The sequence below is a fragment of the Myripristis murdjan genome, chromosome 1 (genome assembly GCF_902150065.1).
Source record: "Myripristis murdjan chromosome 1, fMyrMur1.1, whole genome shotgun sequence".
Lineage (NCBI taxonomy): Eukaryota > Metazoa > Chordata > Actinopteri > Holocentriformes > Holocentridae > Myripristis > Myripristis murdjan.
The window spans coordinates 37591534-37611944 of NC_043980.1; the positions used below are offsets into that span (position 1 = coordinate 37591534).

The window sequence follows — 20411 nt, forward strand, 5'->3', positions numbered from 1 at the left end:
CATGTGGGTGTGTATGTGGGCGTGTGTGTGTGCATGCGTGTATAGACTGCACCTGGTCCTGTGGAGGGGGCTGTAGAGCAGCAGCAGCAGGGCAGCTCCTGTGGCAGTGGCCAGGGCTGAGCGCATCCAAAAACTCAGCTGACAGAAGTTACAGTACTGGATGATGGCCAGGATGGTGGCACAGCACAGGAACATGGTGACCTGGGAAAAAAAAACAAAAAACGATGCTCATTAAGTGTTTTACAAAGCAACAAAGGACACAAAAATGCACAAACATGTGTGACGATAACATGCATGATAAATCAGTTCTTTGATAGCATTGCAAGCCATAACTTTTGTACCGCTTTTTCTCTTTCTCCGGGACAGCCAGAAAGCTGTACATGACCAAAAAATATAAAAACAAATATATTTTTAATCATTTGATTATTTAAAAGGTCAAAAACCAATAAGAAATACCCATTTTAGATTTTTTGATACATCTGAGGTGATAAAGTGTTTTGGATCATCAGAAAGGAGATGCGCACACATTTGCACATGAATGTTTGGAGTCATCTTGGTAGCTTTGTGTACGTTATCTCTTCAAATGTACAGGCATGCACACAGCAGTTAATAATTTGGGCACACTCAAGAGTATTTACTGATGACATTGACAGGATAACATATCTTTCCCTCTCATCCCTACACATGTCCTCCCTCTCTCTCCCACCCGCGCTTCTCCCTCTAGCACTGTTATTGGGGCTTAATATCTTCAAAGGGATAAAAGTCCAGAAAACTGCATGTCTAATTAACCACTCTCCCTGGGACTACCGCTTTGATCTGCAAGCCCTAAAGGAATGGAGAGAGAGGATTGGGGAGACCGAGGCAGTAACAGGGAGAGAGGGCAGGGTGGGAGAGAAACAGGGTGCTGAATATCCTTGAAAAACAAGATATCAAAACACCACACATCTTGCAAGCAGCCGCTGGCTCAAAGCTGGAAGCGGAGTCAAACTTATACGGAGCCGGTTGTGGCGTTGACTCAAAGCAGCATGAAAACGCGAGGGCTGCTCTCAATCTTCTCCCATGCAGGATTCAGAGAGGAAGAAATGTCAACATTTGTGGTGCCAAGGTCCACAGGCGAAGCCTCCTGAAGCCTCATGGTTGTTTTCTTTCTACAGTTCCTATTAGTGCTGATGCCAGCTTACAGTTCTGCAGGCCTCAAAGGATCTCTGGCTTCAGACTGCCATGGGCAAGGGTTCAACTCACCCGACTCCTCTCTGCTTTCTTTGGCTTATAGAGCAGCGAGGGCAAGGCATTATAGCTTGGAAATCACAGGTATTACTACTACTACTCCTACTCCTCCTCCTCCTCCTACAATTCACAGAGGTAGTAGTCATAACAGCAGTGGCAGCAAGAGCGGAAATGGTGGCTGTAGTGCAAGAAGCAGCAACAGACAGACAGGTAACTAACTAGATAGACAGACAGATAGACAGCTAGACAGACCAACAGATAGATAGATAGATAGACAGACATAGAGATGGATAGATAGATAGATTTGTCAGCTGATATTGTCAGTCGATATTGGCCAATAATATTGGATATTGACCTATTGAGTTGTCCAATATACACCAACATGAAAACTTTTTTTTAACAGAGCATAATGCAGAAAAAGATGCTTTGGATGATTTAGAAATTAATATTTGACCCCTTTTCAAATTTAAGTTCCAGGTATTGATGTTGATTTGAGCTATTTATTTATTCTTTCTTCATAATGGTCTTTACTAGAATTGGTTGACAATGTATAATCATGCTGAATATTACTTAATAAAGTTTTTTTTTTTTTTTTTTTTTTTAGGAAAGCAGCCTCCTGAATACCTTTGCATAATCATATTAGTGCAGAATCAGTGATTTTCATTCCAGCGAAAAAAAAAAAAAAAATCAATATATCTATATATCTGTGAATTTTCCCCTGTTGTGCAATGGGCAAGCGGGACTGTCCACAATGGCCAGAAGCCCAGACAGTGTCCTCCATCACAGGCTTACTGCTCTCCAAATGGTCTCTGTGCACCGGCACAGTCAGAACCCTGTCGATGGTCACGCTTGAGTCTGCGATGTGGTTGTGCGGCACATGATGACGCGTTCTCCCAGCTCCCTCTGACCCCTCGTCAACACCGCTAGCTCATCTATCTTGGCCGGTGCTCTCACGTTACCCATGATGATAGAGGGGATAGCAGGTTTATATGTCCTCTTCTTTCAAGCTATTTTACGCCTGCTCTGCACCCTGTCTCTGCCTCCAAAGCTCTAATAACACTGTTAATGGCAACAAACAATACAAGCTGTAGTTGTAGCAGAAGCAGTATGAATATTTGTCATACTTGTAACAATGGCAGTTGTTATTATAGCAGCAGTAGTGGCTATAGTACTAGTAATAATGGTACTATCAGTAGTAGCAGTATCAGCAGTAAGAGTGACGATAGTAACAGTAGCAATGGAGGTAGTAATAGCAACAGTAATGGGAATGGGAATGACAGCAGTTGCAGCAGTTTTTGCAGCTGTATTGTTAGCAGCAGAAATGGTAGTAGTTGTACTATTACTAGTTTTTAAGGCATTGAATGGCCAGGCTCCTGCCTCTATCTGTGAACTCTTGGTCCCTTATGAGCCTGTTGGCCGCCTGAGATCCCGCAGCAGGGATCAACTACTGGTCCCTAGATCCCAGCTTGTAACCAGGCCTTTTTTGTTCGGGCCCCTCGGTTGTGGAATTCTCAGGCTGATCTCAGGCAGGCAAACTCAGTGTCTTCTTTTAAATGTCTTCTTAAGACTCACTTTTATAATTTAGCTTTTCTTAACTGATGCTGGCCACCTCTTAATTATTGTATTGTGTTTTATGTCATGTTGGAATTTATTACTTGTGTTATTTATTGTGTTATTGTTAAGCACATTGTAACCCTGTTTTGAAAAGTGCTCTATAAATAAAGTCTATTATTATTATTATAGTTGTAGTGGCAACTGCATAAAAAGTCATTCTAGAAGAGGTCCATGGAACTGTTTGTCTCATCTCTATTTCTTCTATGTCGTTGTTCTATTCTCGTTGCCAGCCACGATCATCTCCTACCTCCTTCCTAATTCTTCTCTATCGTGCAGAGCCTAAGCAACCCATCAGCCAAGATTCTTGCAGCACAAATACAGAGACAGTGGTTGTAATGTGCGGTGAGAAGGGAGCAGCACCCCTGGAGCAGGCAGGGGTTAAAGTGTCCCACTCAGGGGCACTTAGAGGAACACATCTGTGAGCTTCCACTTGCTGCACAGTTTCTAGGAAGACCTATGTTTGTGACCACCTACCTACCCACATTCTGTTCATCTCCCAACACAGTCTACATCTACCTAAAAACCCCTATACCCTCACCAATGCACATTGTCCCTGTTTACCTGGAGAGGCAGATGGAGACGGGTGAGGTGGGAGAAGACGGAGATGGCGGGGAGTGAGACCAATACAGCCCCGATCACGTGACGGGGAATCCAGCCTGAGACTGCTCTGAGCAGAGATCGGGTACAGCTCATCACCTCCTCCAGATAGAAGGCCATCCTGCAGGTCAGGGGAGGTCGAGACAAGCAGAGGAGAGGACAAACACATTTAACAACTGGGAAGTTTCCAGCAGCAAAGTGTATCTCATAGACAACCCTTCCCCCAAAAGCTAAACATTTGGTATCATTGGTATCAAGCACCTGCCTAATGAAAAATTAAGGTTCCAAACATTGTAGCTATTTCTGGGGCATGATGGAGCTGATCAGTGACTTGGACAAAACAGCAGCAAAATGATATGAAAATAACCATTTCATCCCGAGTTCTGATCCATCATCCATGTGTTCATCAACTCCATTCTAACAGCCTAGTTGGCTACAGTTTTTTGAACCTTTGCTCTCTGGTAGATGTGCGGTCAAAAGTTAATTTGTCAGACATCCAACAAACCTCAGGCCGAGGACATGATACAAAATAGAAGACACATCTCAATTAGTTCAAATAACGGAAAATATATTTAGATTAGTTTTTTTTGTGGGTTTGATACTGGACTTAGGCAAACACATGCCAATTTATCACTGTCCAACTACAGAATGGTGTGGGCGCCAACCCACCACAAAACCATTATTTGTATGGGTTTCAGTGGAGAGTAGTGTCACATGATGCTCTAAATCAGTGGTTTTTTAATTCTGCACCATCAAGATTTGTATTCAAAACAAACATGACAGCAGCCAATTTGGAATGAAAAAACCAAACACTCTTGGGCCTTGTTGGTACAGAATTGACAACCGCAGCTCTAAACGGTCTTGTGGAGGCTTTTTACTCTGCCTAAAACATAATTCTGGGGATAACACTGAACCCTTGCCATTTTGTGGCATGCAAATGGTCAAATTTTAAGATAATGAATATCTGCATAATATATTTGTTATCAGCAGCTTCAGTCCAAAACTATAAGCACTGGCATCGTGATGTCAGACCAGATAGCATCTGGGATTTTGGACATCGTAGTATTGTGATATGGTGTAAGTGTCGTCTCTCCCTGGTGTTTAGGTTATTTTCCTCTGCTGTTTAAATTGTTCATACCTCTGTTTAATTTGTTCATATTTCTATTTTTTTATATTCCTTGTTTATAGTGTTTATATTGCTTACTGCTATTTATCATCTGTGTATACTGTATATTTCTTCTAAATTTGCACATTGACCTACATCTATGCACATTTTATACACTTATGCACATGGTTTTTTGCACATTGTTTTTTGCACACTGTTGCACCTAGATCTCTAGTGTGTTGTACTTAGATCTTATTCTTTATTTTTTATTTATTTAATCTGTAATCTGTGGATACTGCTGAAAAACTGCGAATTTCCTTCAGGATGAATAAAGTATCTATCTATCTATCTATCTATCTGGTTTTAAAGGTTGCGTGACAGTAAAAGGATACAATTTTCTAAATTTATTAGACTGTTCTAGCTGTTGTGTTATTTGCCTCTACCTGATTGGTTATCATATCTGCTTACTAAAGACTGTTTATCAAAAATCTTTTTTGTGTAAATAGTGTATTTGTAAGAAGTTATTCAGTCAGAGATATTATGATTTTGTCGTTATTGCCGTTATTCAGCCCTTTTTGATGCCACACACACACACACACACACACACACAAACATATGTATCAGTAAAGACACACAGTCTCCATCTGCAGTGTCCATCTGCATGTCACCCTCACAGGCCTTCTCACCGTATGGAGAGCACCAGGGAGGCCAACTCCAGCAGGCCAGCCAGAGGGACAAGGACCAGGGCAGTGGGGGCTGGAGGGCCTGTGGTGTCAGGGCTAACCAGGGGCGGAAGGAAGCAGGCCAGTGTGAGGGCCAGGAAGACAAAACAGCTGAGGAGCACGTCCAGGAAGGAGCTAAAGGTGGCGCTGGCAAAGGTCTGCACCTGAACCTGGTTCTTCACCTGCAGAGAATGAGCGATGAGAGACTCAGCAGACGGGGGAACGGTAGTCCCATTGCCCCAGAGCTTATGCATGGCTGTTTCCACTGCACCTGCTCACATAATTATTATTTATGTGTCCATAGACAGATATTCACCACCTTTGTCATGTGATTAGGTTTAGGCATGGGCTACTGTTTCTGTGAACAGTATTTGATATATGTCTTAACAGCTGTCAAACATGCAAATTAATCCCATGCATTAAGATGTTAATGCATGGGATTAATTTGAGGAACTTAACACATTATTAAAAACTTAAATTGTACAAATTAATGCAATGCTCAATTATGAACCACTTCTGACCCTTAACCTCACTCAGCGTCACACATGACGCAGCACATGCTTCTTGCAGTTAGAAATGGTGTTTCTGGGGGACCGAACTTAGGGATGGAGAGCGGCCATCTTTTTCCACTAGTTTTTATTTGTCTTACGTCATGAATAATAGGGAGCGTGGTGCATAGCCCAGATGAGTTCACACCTCTCCTGGAGAATTTGCTCTTATACTAGAAAAAAGTTTATATAGATATATGTACAACATACAACAATGAAAGAGTAAAATGTGATTAATATTAAGTTATCAATAATTAGCCTGCGATTCAAATGTTTTCATGCTTGCCCCACAAATTACTTTGTCTGTCGAATCAAAGCGTAGGAAGGGTTTTACCCACAGCAAAGTCAAAAGTACTGGTACAATATCATGAAATCTCTATGTTTTTGTTTCTATTTAAGGCTGCACTAAGCTACTTCTGACCACTAGAGGGCGTTGAGAGCACAAACTCCATTTGTAAACAGAAACGGCTAATCCTGCTTTTGGGTACGCAGTGGACTGCTTGGACAAAACTGAATGTCAATCGGGGAAAATATGTTTTTTTGGATAGTACTGATACATTTCACTGTCATAAGGTGTCAAATTACTTGGATTACTTTGTCTCCAAGTCGAAAATGTGGTGAGAGATACTTGCACAACTGATCTGAAATTTGGACATGTGATGTTTCAGAGAAGCCTTGAATGAAGCTGAAGCTCCGGGAGCAAAGTGGACAGGCTTATTGTCAGGCTGATACAGAAATTTAGAAAGGCAAAACGACGAAATAAAAAAAAGGCTGGCTGTGAAGTGTACGGTGGAAGGAGATCAACAATGATGACTCTCACATTGCAAGGGATCATTTTACTGGAACAAAATGAATGTAATCTAAATCAGTAGCAAAAGGTGGCACACCCAAAATGAATGATACCTCAGTTCTCTAGTCTTCAGGTCTCTATTACAATAAAAATAAACACTGTGGTAGCCGACATATGCTGGTGCGTTTCCGCTATCAGGCTTTATCAGAGCTTTTATTGTTGGTAAAAGCTGCACTAAGTTATATCTGACCACTAGAGGGGGTTAAGAGCTCAAACTCTGTTTGCAGAGAAGAGTCTGTTCTGCTTCGTAGTTTATGGCAGCTTGATTGTAATTGCTGATCAGGACCAATTACTTATTGATTACTTCACCAGGTGCTGAGACATCTGGCTTTCTGCTCTGAAACAAAAACTCCCCACCCACTGGAATTTCAAGACATTTCAAAAACCTCATTTCAAGGATAGAGAAGGAGATTCTTGTGCACTCATGAGCGACAGGTGCTCGGAGAATGACGATAACTTATACAATAAAAGGGTTTAACTTCTGCACAACATCTGCACTACAAAAATGTATTTTATCTAAGCAAGCAACATGCCTGAGGATGGTCTTTGTATTGTAATGCTGCTGCTTAAATACATTTTTTGTAGTGCAGATGGTGTGCAGACATTAAACATTTTTGTTGCAAAAAACCTCAGTTCAGTCAACAGCCGAGTGGCTGAGCTGGGCCTTTGGAGCCATATGTCTGTCCCTGTGGGCCCAGAACCAAATCTTGCCAGAAATTTCTCTCCATCTCCTACTTTGCTTTCAAGCAGTGTAAAAAATCTGAGAAGTAAGTGGAGTGCCCTCTCCTTTTTGTTAAAAAAACATCTAAAAATGATTGTTCACCTACTAAAATATTTGGTTAAGTAGAAAAATTTAGCAGATACACTATGGATTAACAACAATTTGGTTAGTGCATAGTGTTAAACTATAACAATGTTTTTGCATGTTTTACCCAATTACTGCATTGTGTTTTAGATGTTTGAGTATCTCCTCTATTTTCCTGTATTTTTAATTCACATTAAAACTCTCTGCTGCTCAAGCCCAGAGAGAGCCCAGGTTTGGATGGACATTTGAATTTAGCTTGTTTAAAAAAAAAAATAATAAAAAAAAAAAAAAAACTTTACTTCAAGGACTTTTTTTCCAGTGGAGTGGAGAGTACATTGTGTTGTAGGGGTTTCCAGGTGAAACAGAGAATGTATGTGCTTAAATCAGAAAAACATATGTCCTACTTGGTAGTTAGCCAGACTACTACTATTTAAAGTAAGAAGAAGCCAAATTCACATCATCATTTTCACAGTCTCCATGATTGCTTTTCATTTGTCTTTTAGATTGGATTTTCCAACCATAGAGCATGTGATTGCAATACTGTTTGGCAACCGACTTTCAAGTCCCAGATGCCAGAGCTTCCCAGCAGCACATCAACACAGCAGCAGACAGTAGACTTTCCAAATCAAAGCGAAATTACAACACAGTGAAAATACACTGTGACGTAAATAAACCCAGTTAGAGTTCATTTCACTATGATGGATCATTTACTTCAAGCAAGTTGCTTGACATAGGGGATCTTGAAAGACTAGAAACATACAGCTGCGTGGAAGGTCTGAAAGATTCAGACAGCTAAGACAATATGGTATGGTGTGGAAAATGGTCAGTGGTAATGTGAAGTATGCATGAACTGTAGTAAACGGACTGTAACATGCAAAAAACACCATTATGGTCCTTCAGTTTCCCACCCTGATTAAAAGAAGCAAGGTCACTGCTGTGCAATACAGCAAAGACTAAGAGTAGGTAGTAAAAATAATTGGAAATTAAATAAATTAATTGATTTAAAAAAAAAAAAATTAAAAAGAGGCTTCAAATTAACCAAATTAAACTCCTGCCCCCCTGTTTGTATGGAAAACTAACTACAATTAAATAAAAATATGGAGGATAAATGTTTAGGTGCAGGGTGGCAGAATGAATTCCAACTGCAAAAATGAATGCAAATTGTAACTGTATGCTTGCTTGTGTTGCATGACACCTGTCACAAATGTATTAAAAATAATTGCTTTGAATTTCATCAAGTCCATCTTTAAAAGATACCACGGCCACTAAAACACCGATACTAAAATTCAACTTTTCTGAAAAAATAAAATAAAAAACTAACCCTAATATTGGGATAAAAACTAATGACTAGAGACACAAGCAGGTAGAGAGAGAGAGGAGGGTAGATTATGTTAATTTCTCAGTGTCACTGTGACTGAATGTCTTTGCAGAGTCTGAATGAAATGAACTGAGAGGCTGACTGTGAGAATGAGAAAATCAAATGTATTTTTTGTGCCATGTAATGACACGACTGTAACAGCAGGGGGCTGTAAAACTATAAGATCAATACAGGCCAACCGGAACTGGCCTGAACAAGTGTGTGATGTGTGTCTGTGTGTGCGTGTGTGTACCTCCTCCTGGTAGCTGGTGCGATAGGCCATCTCCAGGGGTCTCTCTAGGAAGTTGAGGCTGATCTTGTTGATAGGTGGTTTGAAGAAGTAGTCCTTCATCAGACTAGGAACCAGAGGGACACAAGACCACATATGAAGAGCTTCCAGCTTAAATTCAGATATCCACTTAGATTTTCTAAGGATACAAGGGAACATATGTTCTTGGCTAACTAAATAACACTTAGACTGGACCCCCTACATTATACTGTTCCCTACACTACTGGATCACCTACATTACATGTCATTTTTTGTGTCTGGATTTAACACATCTACTTGGATTCACTTGGTTGGTCTTTTATGGAAAGAGGCAGGCACTCACAATATTTCATAACGATGTGACGATATGGCTTTTTGAGGCCCCTTTGCCGATATCCTGGATCTTTCCATCGGAAACTTTTTGCCTGTTGTTTGATTGTTAGCAGGATACCTCAAAAAGGTATGACGGTATTTGCAAAAAGCTTTGAGGAATGGTTAGTCATGGGCCAAGAAAGAGCTGATTCACTTTTCATGCTGATTGGTCAAAAAGGGGCAGGGTGGTGGGCAATGCCAGTCACAAAAAGGCATATAACTTCTGAGCGAATTCACGTAACACAGCAAAACTTTGTGGAAAGCTTGGTCATGGGGCAAGAAGAGCTGATGAACCTTTTTCACTGATTGGCCAACTGGGAATGTGGTGATGGGCATGGCCTATCACAAAAAGGTGCAGAACTCCAGCAACAGAAATACCTCCTAAATCAACAACAGCATCAGCATAAGTATGCACTCTGCTGAGTGTGCCATTTTTCTAGTTATCATTGAGACACTTGTGAAAAAGTTTCAGAAATGCCAAATTTCACTATAGGACAATTACTTACATTTAATGCATTATAAATACTTGTTGAACTGTTACCAATATTGCTTTTCAAAGTTGATACTGATTATAGTCTGCTGATATATTGATCTATCCCTACTATTTTGTGTGTCCAGTGTACAATAAGGCAGGATGCATTTATGCTGTTGTGGATAACATGAGGAATTCTGTCCAAGACCCCTGTGGCACAGACCTATTGGGAGTGTAATGTTATCACACAGATTTTTCCAGCATAAATTTCACCTCACACCCCCCCTCTATCCCCCTCACCTGTCCTCACGAATAACATCCACAAAGTGGGCGTCGCTCTTCTCTCTGAAGTTTTTGGCACGCAGCTGGATGAGAGCTGAGTGGTCCATGCCCGTGCCCGCCGTCCCGGTGCCCCCTGCCATGCCCAGGCTGGTGCCAGTCCCTGTGCTCGTACTGGTCTTCTTCTCCTTCTCCTGGAGCATGTCGCACAGGGAGCTCTGGCTGGCCCGCACTGGGTCCTCCAGTGGAGGACTCAGCAGGCCATTGGCTGCCCTGGGGCTGTGGCCTGGGACAAACTGGAGGAGGAGAGGCAGCAGGAGAGTAAAAGGAGATGCAGGTGGGGGATGAGAAAAAGGAGAGAGAAGAGGAGGAGGTGGTGAAGAAGGATGAGAAGGAGAGGAAGGGGAAAGAGGAGAGGACAAAAAGATAAGAGTCAGGGTTTGTTGTAGGTCAGCGAGGGTCACGGACAGATGCTTAAAGGGGTGGCTGACGAATGCACTGTTGCTGTCGCTGCTGAGCATGCATCTGAGTGTGTGTGTGTGTGTGTGTGTGTGTGTGTGTGTGTGTATTTTACCTTGGCACTGCTGGTCTTGTGCTCCTCCTGGCAGCCGTTCAGCACAGCCACCTCATCGCCCTGCTCTGCTCCTGCTGACAAAACCACACTGCAAGACACACAGGGAGGCTAGAGGGAGAAATAAAGTGAGAAACAAAGAGAAAGACAGGGGGTAAAGGGGTTAACAAATGAAAAACATGAGGTAGAAAAAACAGGTTAATCCACAGCAGACATAAAGCTCGCACAAAGTATACTGGAGACATAATCTTTCCATAAACCTTTTCTTAACAACGAAAATGAAAATCTTGCAACTACTGACCAAAAGCGGCGGTCTTGCCATGCCAAACCTGCTCTTACATAACTGCGTGATTTGCACATGATGCACATGGATCTTAAGGATAACCTATGCATGGACTCCTGGCCTTGCTCCCCATATTCTTTATGGAGCTCGGTGACATGAAATGTAAATAAGATAGATGCACATGTAAAATGTAACCAAATTGTTTATGATAGCATAGAAACCTGGCATAATATAGTAAAATATCTAGTGAGGAAGAATCTAAAATCTATGTTTCCCGTAGGATTCACGTAAATGGCGCTCTATACGAGGACGTGTTGCTCTTCTTCCAGCAGCGACAGGATCGCTATGACCTTCCCAAACAACTTTTTTGGAGTTCTTGCAAATAAGGCATTTTATAAATTCAATAGTACTCCTGTCCTCGGACAATCCTCTGTTTAATGCTGCTGAGGATTTGATTCCTGAGCAAAAAAAATACAAAGCATTTTATCTCACCCTTCTACTCACTATTAATTTCATCTGTCATACCCGAAACAAGTAGCTTCTCGAATTGGGAAAGTTAAGGGTGTAGAATACATTGAGGATAGTAGACCACATAGACCTCAATAAATCGACTTTTTTCCTGTAACAGATTAAGGGAGACACAGTATAAGACTCTTCTTAGGTTACATATTATCCCTGTGATTCTGAACAAAACAAATTGTTTGTCTCACTGATCTGGGCACTCGTTTTCACTGCCTTTGGAAGTGCAGGCTTATTTCATGGTTCTTACCTTTCCCTTTATTTACCCTTCTCTTTATTTCCTGTGAATTTAGTGGACTCTTTGAGGTTAAAGACTAAGACTCTGACTCGTTCTTCTAGGTTTTCCCTCTAGGAAGTTAAAGCTTTCTTTGTCATTTTATAAACATCTTGACAGCCTTCTGCTTATTCCAAGGAGGTGTATTTTACTTAGCTGGATCAAAACCATCCCACCTACCTTGATCCTCTGGTATAAAGAGATTTTCAGTACACTTCCACATGAAAGAATACATGCTGTGCTAATGGGCAATCATTATTTGTTTTTAAAAGTGTGGTCACCACTCCTAGATTATCGTCCTGTTGATATTTCATGCAAACTTAAAAGGGGTCACCACTTTTTGGAATGGAAATTCCCGTGTACAGTCCAGATATCAAACACTGTAGACTAAAAGTTATAGAATCTGGCGCTCAGAAGGCAAATTAAAACTCTGAACTGGAGATATCATCTCCCTTTTTTTCTCTCTTCTCATCACTTTCCTCTGTAATATTTATTATTTTTATATATTTAATTATTTATTTATTTTATTCTTTTCTCTTTTATTCTTTTTTCTTTTCTTCTCTTTTTGTGTGGTTATTATGTGTTGGCTGGTTGTTTGGGTGGGGGTAAAGGCTTTGTCAAATTCCTGCACCTTGTATTGTTGATTCATATTCAGTAACATTTACTTGTTAGAAAAAAAAGAGCTGGAGGATGGATGGTGGTAAAGTCAACAGGTACAGGTGGAAATCAACGCATCCCTTTGTCTCATATGTACCAAGAATGTATATTAGATATGAGAGAGCCATGTATAGTAGCGAGCAAACAAACTGGTTGCATGTAGCAACAGTGTGATGATGATGATGCGATAGGATACATAAACACTGGTACTCAGGGGAGGCTATATTTTATTCACTTATACAGGTCTATGAAATGTTGTGTACTCTGCTCTGCCTGCCTCTGGTACCAAAGTCTTCAGCCTGTCCAAACTGCTGCTGCCAGAATCGTGACCAGAACCAGGAAGTCTGACCACATTACAAGCGTCCTGTTTCCCCTGGTTCTCAGTCATACAGGTCATGGTTATCTACGGAGAGTTGAACAGAGGTCAACTGGACTATTTATAGATTCTTGAAGACGTACCACACTGCAAAAAGTCAAAATCTTACCAAGATTATTTGTCTTATTTCAAGTAAAAATGTCTTATTTCTAGTCAAAATATCTCATTACACTTAAAATAAGACATGATCAGCTCAGAAATAACTTGTCTTTAGACAATTTTCACTTGTGAAAATTAGCTTGAAACAAGAAACAAATTTTGCCAATGGAACAAGCAAATTTTTCTTGTGACACAAGTGAACAAGTAAAAATTTGCTTGTTCCATTGGCAGAATTTGTTTCTTGTTTCAAGCTAATTTTCACTTGTTTCAAGTAAATTTTCACTTGAAACAAGTGAAAATTGTCTAAAGACAAGTTATTTCTGAGCTGATCATGTCTTATTTTAAGTGTAATGAGATATTTTGACAAGAAATGAGACATTTTTACTTGAAGTAAGACAATCTTGGTAAGATTTTGACTTTTGCAGTGCACTTCTCATCCAAGAAGCTTCTTCAGTTCATGGGAGCTTCAGAGCGTCTTCAGAAGTGAAGAAGCCTCTTGGATGAGAAGTAAAACGTCTTCAAGAATCTTAAAAAAAAAAACAGCCCAGTTGACCATTATTCAACTCCATGTAGACAGCTATCTGACTTAATTCCACTCGGTGACCCAGCTGGCCACCAAGCCTTCTCTTACCGCTCTCCCCTCCTCTGGAATGGTCTACCTACAGAAATTAGGGAGGCAAAGTCTCTTGATCCCTTTAAAACGAAACCTAAGGCTGACTTGTTTTCTTTAACTTATGGATAATATGACTTCTTTTAGAGCACTGAGGGAGGCTCAACTCCTGCCTCTGGGCTCTTCTGTCATAGTTGTTTTCTGCGTTACTAACCTGTTCTCTTCTGTCTGTGTGACAATCTGTGTCCAAGGCCTGACTCTGTCCCTGTGCCCTGCTGTCCCTCGTCCTGCTCCCCCTGCATGGCCCTGCTTACTCCTACGCCTTCCACAGCCATTACCTTTGCTTCTTTCATACTGATGTGCCATATTCTCTCCTTGCTTTATTACTTCCTCCATCTTCTGCGTGTGTGTGTGTTTGACTCCTATGCTTGAGCATGGATGCCTTGTGTGATTGCAACCGTCTTCCTCCTGCTAGATTTTTTGCCTTCTTCAAATTTTTGCTTGCATTTTTTAAAAACGATTTATGGGAACACACTGTCTCTACTGTAAGTTCACATCTGTGAATGTTTCAGTCGAAAGGCTCATCATCAAAAGGCTCACTTGTGTTCCACACAGAAACAAACTCAATCGAGTGTTCATCTCAAACCACGACCAAAGGAATGACAGAAGTATCCATCACTACACTCCACCCTTCCCATTTTTATCCCTTTGACTTACAGCGGTCCTGTCTGGGGGGCGGTGGGGAAGCAGGGACTCAGCAGCCTGCGCTCCCCCGGGGATGAGGTCGGGGGTGTGGGACTGAGGACAGGAGGGCAGACTGACCGCTGCAAACTCCCCCACTGGCAGCTGGGAACAGCCACACTGGGCATCGTGCTCCAACTTCCTCCCTGAGATCAGGTACGTCTTCAGTCCTGAGGGCAAAACACACACAAACTCTTTGGTTCTTTTGTTCAGCACTTTTCACTACACAAAAACACACACTATAACACAATAGAAACAATTATTTTTTTTTATTAAATTAATTTTGTTTCGTAATAGATTAATGTAGCAATATCTAACATACTTATCTAACATACAAAAAAAAAAACAGATGACCATGTGCTGACTGTAACATTGATAATCCCACTGTATAGAATAGATGGTGTTCTTCTCACCCACACACCACTCAGGGGGGTTCATTTCATTTGCACAGTGATAAAGCACGGAAGCACATTGATAAGATAAAGTGATACAATTCAATGATAACAACACAAGAGAAAAGTTGGTAAACCTTGATACCAGTGAGATATGGATTGTGGATACTGGAAAGGATCAATATGGAAAGGCATTTTCAATACGCTGCACATGAGGATATATTGCTTGTGTTGATGTCCTTCCTCTCTATTACATGTGCGCACTCTCATCAGCCACTCACCAATCTCTCTGTATTACTGCACGCAGCCTGACAGGCAGGAGGTAATGCAACACTGGGTGTTTCACAGAGTGTGTTTGCACATCAACCAAGATCTCTGGCCATGTTCACACTAGTGTAGGGCCAACAAGGAAATCCACAAACACTGGATTAGAGAGGTGGCCAGGAGCCAACCACTATCAGCCTGTCCAAACACACAATAACCTGGCTAGCTGGCCTCATTGTTCAAACAGCTAAAGGCACTAGCCTTGCTAGCATGCCAGTGAGTGGAGAAGTCACCGTAGGCCATAATTGGTGCACTTTAAAGAGTCTTTAATAGGCTCCCTGTCTCAAATTGATTGTGGATAGTGCTATTTTTCAGTCATATCACGTAAAGTGCAAAATAAAATATTTGTTCCTTTACTTAAATAGCCAAGTTTTTTTTAAGTATCTCTATTTTGCTTGAGTATATCACTACATTTCTTGATGTGTTATTTAGTTACTTTTTAGGAATTTTTTCAAAAGTGAAACAAAATAGCCTTGGCAATACTAGCCACTCTGAGATAGGTAACTAAAGTCCCTCTGTTCTTCCTTCCTGAAGACACAGTGTTTGGAATGGTGTGTCTGATTTGTTGTTCTTGGGTCAACGTGTGCCAAATCTCAATCTACAGTGGTAAAAGTTACTTGAAATAGTTGGCGACAAAGATTGTTTACCGGTGATTCATTGGGTTGGCATCCTTGTTAACTGCACTGACACAACAGCTTACACTATTTTTTCATACAAATTATGATCACGATGCACATGATCATTCATCTGCAAAGAGGCAGGCACAACACATGGCATATTCTAGCCTCCGGTTACATCACAGACAGGGAATACAACAAGTGCTTTCTTTTTTAATACTTAAAGAAACTTTAAAGGCAAGTACTTATTACTTTTACTTAAACAGAAAGGTCCAGATAGTGCTTTCACTCTTCCTTGAGTTGCATTGTGTTTGGGTATTTCAACTCTTACTTAAGTAGAAGTTTTGTTATCTTTTTCCACCTGTGAAGGGGACGCACAATTGTCAAATATGGTATACTTTAAGCCAAATGTAAACAAGAGTGTTCTGTTTCAAAGTTGCCACAAAATGTCAACCTTAAAACTACCGTTACCACTGTTGGCCTAGGGGAAGGGTCATGGGGTCACCAAAGTCAACAACTATAATCATTTACCCAACATGAATGTTGTCACCAAATGTCATTGAAATGCTACATGACCTTTTGAAAGACTCTCAATCTGACCTGTTGGTGGTGCTAGACAGAAGGTCATAGGGTCACCAAACCTTGACAAGTTTATCTTCTAACCAGCATGCTGTCACCAAAATTCATAGTGATCCACCAAAAAAATCTTTCTTTTCCAATGGGACAAAAATGCAATTAAATAACTAATTTATACTTTTACTGGCAACATTGCCTTAAAGACACACCCCCATTCCAGCCCAGACTTTATACTAATTTTTTACATTCTTTTACTGTTTTACATCACTGTAGATCATTTTATATTACAGACTATGGCTGCCAGAAGCATTCTGCTTTTTCTGTTTTGGCATTTTGGCTGACAACGTTAGTTATTTGTTGTCAGACTTAATATGAAGAAGAAATGCAGAAACCAGACGTAGTGTCCTGGTATCACCGTCTTGCCTGTGAATCTTGACTCATTTCGGCTCTCGCGATATTCTTTATTGCGCTTTCAAAATGTGAAATTTTATAGCCTGTTATTAGGGCATCCTCTAAATCTCCAGGCTGGCCAACATGTAGTTTTTTTTCATTCAGCAGAATGAATAAAAAATATGTGGTGATGCGTCAGTGCGAGTGTGATAGATGGCTTCCCAACTCTTACATGAAAGCAATGAGTCAGACACACACACAGACACACACACCTATCACTCCCCCTCATGTCTGTCTCTTTCACCTCTCACTGGATGAATCTCCATTTTTCTTCATCTCTCCTCCTCTCTGCTAAAGCCTCCTTTCTCCGTTCTCTCAGTCGTCTCAAACTGATTCTACATTTCCTCCATGTGATCTTTTTTTGTGTCACTCTCATTCATATACTCTGTATAGAATGTAAGGCTGCACAGTCTCAGCAAAAAATAACAATCTTGCTTCTTTTTCCAACATGAAGTGATCATGAATATCAATCATGATTACTACTCTTGTTGATTTCACAAACAAAATTATTTTGCGGGACTTCTGGCATCTTGTGACTATTTTCCTCCACAGCAGACAGTCTATATTAAACTTATCAAAACAGCCCGTCTTCATCCATTAACAAATGCATAAACTAAAATCATGACATACAATTACACAACTTTGATTGTGCAGCCCTAGTTTAGCTCAGGCCTTCTTACAAGATATGCAAGATATTCAGTGTGGTTTTACAGAGAATGTTTTCCATCTCAAGTATAAATTCATTGCAGTTCCATCATGTATTTGTGGCAGTGATATACAGATCTACTTAATTAACAGATACTTAATGTGGAAACTTGGATTAGATTAAAGTGTTAGTTTGCCAATGTACTGGGCAAGTATACTCGCCTTTTCTTACAGTGATAATCCATAGCTATATCATACAAATGTCTGTTTTACCTCTCTATCACCAATTTATTCAATACAGTAGTGATCCAAACTACACACAGTGTGTGAGGGCTTTTACATTTGGTGCTCTAAACAAAAAGGAGCATATCCAAACAGTCTAAGAAACCTCTCAGAGTCCTTGGTGTACTTTTGTTATAATCTTACAAAATGACAGTCTGTGTTTAATATGCAGTTTGACAAACCTAACAATTTCAAACTGTTTGAAAATATAGCCTACCTTTACTATTCACATGGTCTGCACAGGCTGATGCATGATGACTTTATTTGTGTAGATGTGGTAATCTTAAAATGACTTGTCTCAATTTGCGGTGAAAATTAGTTATTTTTGCATAACCGTGGCAATTATAGAGCTAATCTATTCAACAAGCGCTGGCCTTCATGGATGCGTGCATTTCTCAAATCCAAAACTCATGCCGAGGCTCTGGTGAGTCTGGTGGCAGCATCTCATTCTTTTCACCAGCTTTCGATGACACAGTCTGTGCCTTACCCACTCCCAATCTGGAGTTAGTGTTGAAAAATGGCTCAATATTTTGACCGGGTGGCATGATCACCGGCCTGTATAAATAGGGTTGCTGCACATGACTTGTTTATGATGATGCTGATGAGTGTCCCACCAATGACCCTGGCAACGGGTCAGTAAACACAAATCCTTGATGCTGCACTGCCTTTGCCAAATGCCACAATGTTTGATGGTTTTCATTGTAATAATAGTATCCTTCATTGAGTGGGACACATGAGTGCATATATAATCAGATCAACCAGAATTATTATCTCTGAATGATCTAATCTGCAGTGCTTTATTAAATAACTGTCATTCGGCATTTAGAGAATATTTTTTCCTGCCTCTGCCTCTTTCAGCCATTTTATTCTCTGTTTACAAAAGTCCTTGGCATTCTCAAAGTTCTCCTCCATTCTCTCAACAGTTTTCGCCTAAGGAGTTGTAATGGCTACAATGCTTCCTGACTGACTACTGTCTTTAATCTGATTTTTAAGGGGTCATTCTTAGAAAAGGCGCATCGGCACAGAAAAAAACACCAAATCTAGCGTTTACTGGCATTCATCAACTGCACAAGTGGTCATCTTACCTTCAATGTGGAGAACTGGTGGCTCAAAAAGGTACACCCAAGGCTATATTTATGTCATTCTGTGTCAACTCAGCAAGATTAGGGGAGGTCAGTTGCTTGACCATCTCAGAATCTCTTGAAACTTTGTAGGAATGATCTTTGGCATCTGAAACTGACATCAACAGTTTCAGAATTTTTCGCCCAATGGAAATTTTCAATAAATCACTCGCAAGTTGGAAATTCAACAAGATGCCACTTTCAGATCTCCATATCTCTTGAAGGGTAAGTCCTAGAGTCGGCAAATTTTCAGGAGGTGTTCAGAAGTATCTGGTGAATGGTGAGAATGCATCAAATTCTGGCAATCAAGCCTTAATTGTTTGCTTAAGACCTCTCAAATTCAGGATTTGTTCAAAAATTGCAAATAAACAGGATCTTCAGAATTATGAAAAATATATCTCTAAAACATAGCTTATTACCAATGCTTTAAGAGCTTTTATATGCTAGTAGAAATGGGAGTTATGACCAATCAAAGTTGACAGAGGTAAAAAAAAAAAAGTAATTAATTTCCAAACGGCCTGATGGACATCTTGAATCATGGGTAGGTTGATGAAATTTGGGATAGTAAGAGATGGATGTATCATCTACTTGCGTGCACTACTTGTAAACTCGTAGCTGATGGCAAAAAGAAGCAGCTAGGTAGTGTTGGTGACTAGCAGTGAGCAGCACAGGAATACAGTGAAGCAAGGATTGACATGGAGCAACGAGGAAACATATCAGTATGTGGCCCAAACAAACACTGCAATAATGAAGAAATGCCAAGGCTGCTGCTGGCACTCCACGCCCGTGTTGGCCCAACGTGTTTCCACAATAAAGTGAGGGAGGAAAAAACATGGTCTTAGCAAACACTTCCTTTCTCTGCCTTTCAACCTAATGAAATTTGTCTGACCACGACCAATGAGCTAACAGCTCTAACATGGCTAACATGGCAATTTTTTGCTATGTGAAATCAAACCAAACCAAATGAGCGACGCAACAAAATATGAATTACGCCGCTGATTCAAACCACAGCAAACAGACTGCAGGTGTGAAAACACCCTTAACCTTAATACTAAAATTAACCAATTCTAATTGTAACTACCGTATTTCCCCAATTACTCACCCGGGCGTTTAATATGCAAAATCAACTTGGACCCCAGGCGTTTAAAAGAACCAGGCGGCTATTCGCTGCAGGCCTTTATTCATTTTTACACAGACCTGCACCAGGCCATTATCGTGATGACAGTTACTGTCCAACATATTTTTTAGTACGAAAGTATTAACAATATGGTACAATATGGTACATGCTTTTTTCTAACGTTAGCTAGCTCTCTTATTTTGACAGAAAACGGAAGTGCCGCAGTCATTGTGCAGCTGTTTACTTCTGCAAAAATAAGGTGAATAGCCTTATTTTGGGTTACCTCAATATAATGCAAATAATCGCCCTGGCGGTTATTCGGGTGGGCGTTTAATACGCAAAATGGGTGCAGACCCCAGGCGTTTAAAAGAACCAGGCGGCTATTTGCAGCCAAGCGATTAATTGGGGAAATACAGTAGTAATTTAAAAAGGGATTGATTCAACGTCATTTTCATGTCAAAAAATTGATTTGTGAACAAGGCCAGACGGCAGCTTCACCCTATGTCATACTGTCTATTGGTAGCTACAATTCAAAACCACT

At 40.6% G+C, this 20411-nt stretch overlaps 1 protein-coding gene across 3 annotated transcripts in view; it reads right to left on the reverse strand.

Moving 5' to 3' along the window:
* LOC115364037 (adenylate cyclase 9) overlaps window positions 1-20411 on the reverse strand; it is a 60735-nt gene that overhangs the window by 8963 nt on the left and 31361 nt on the right. For all 3 annotated transcript variants that reach the window (XM_030058463.1, XM_030058457.1, XM_030058450.1), the window contains exons 2-8: window positions 14323-14516; window positions 10791-10898; window positions 10238-10512; window positions 9079-9181; window positions 5230-5447; window positions 3403-3559; window positions 53-201 (exon numbers count right to left, since the gene is read on the reverse strand). In XM_030058463.1, coding sequence (XP_029914323.1) covers window positions 53-201; window positions 3403-3559; window positions 5230-5447; window positions 9079-9181; window positions 10238-10512; window positions 10791-10898; window positions 14323-14516 — 1204 coding nt within the window. The remainder of the gene's footprint in view (window positions 1-52; window positions 202-3402; window positions 3560-5229; window positions 5448-9078; window positions 9182-10237; window positions 10513-10790; window positions 10899-14322; window positions 14517-20411) is intronic.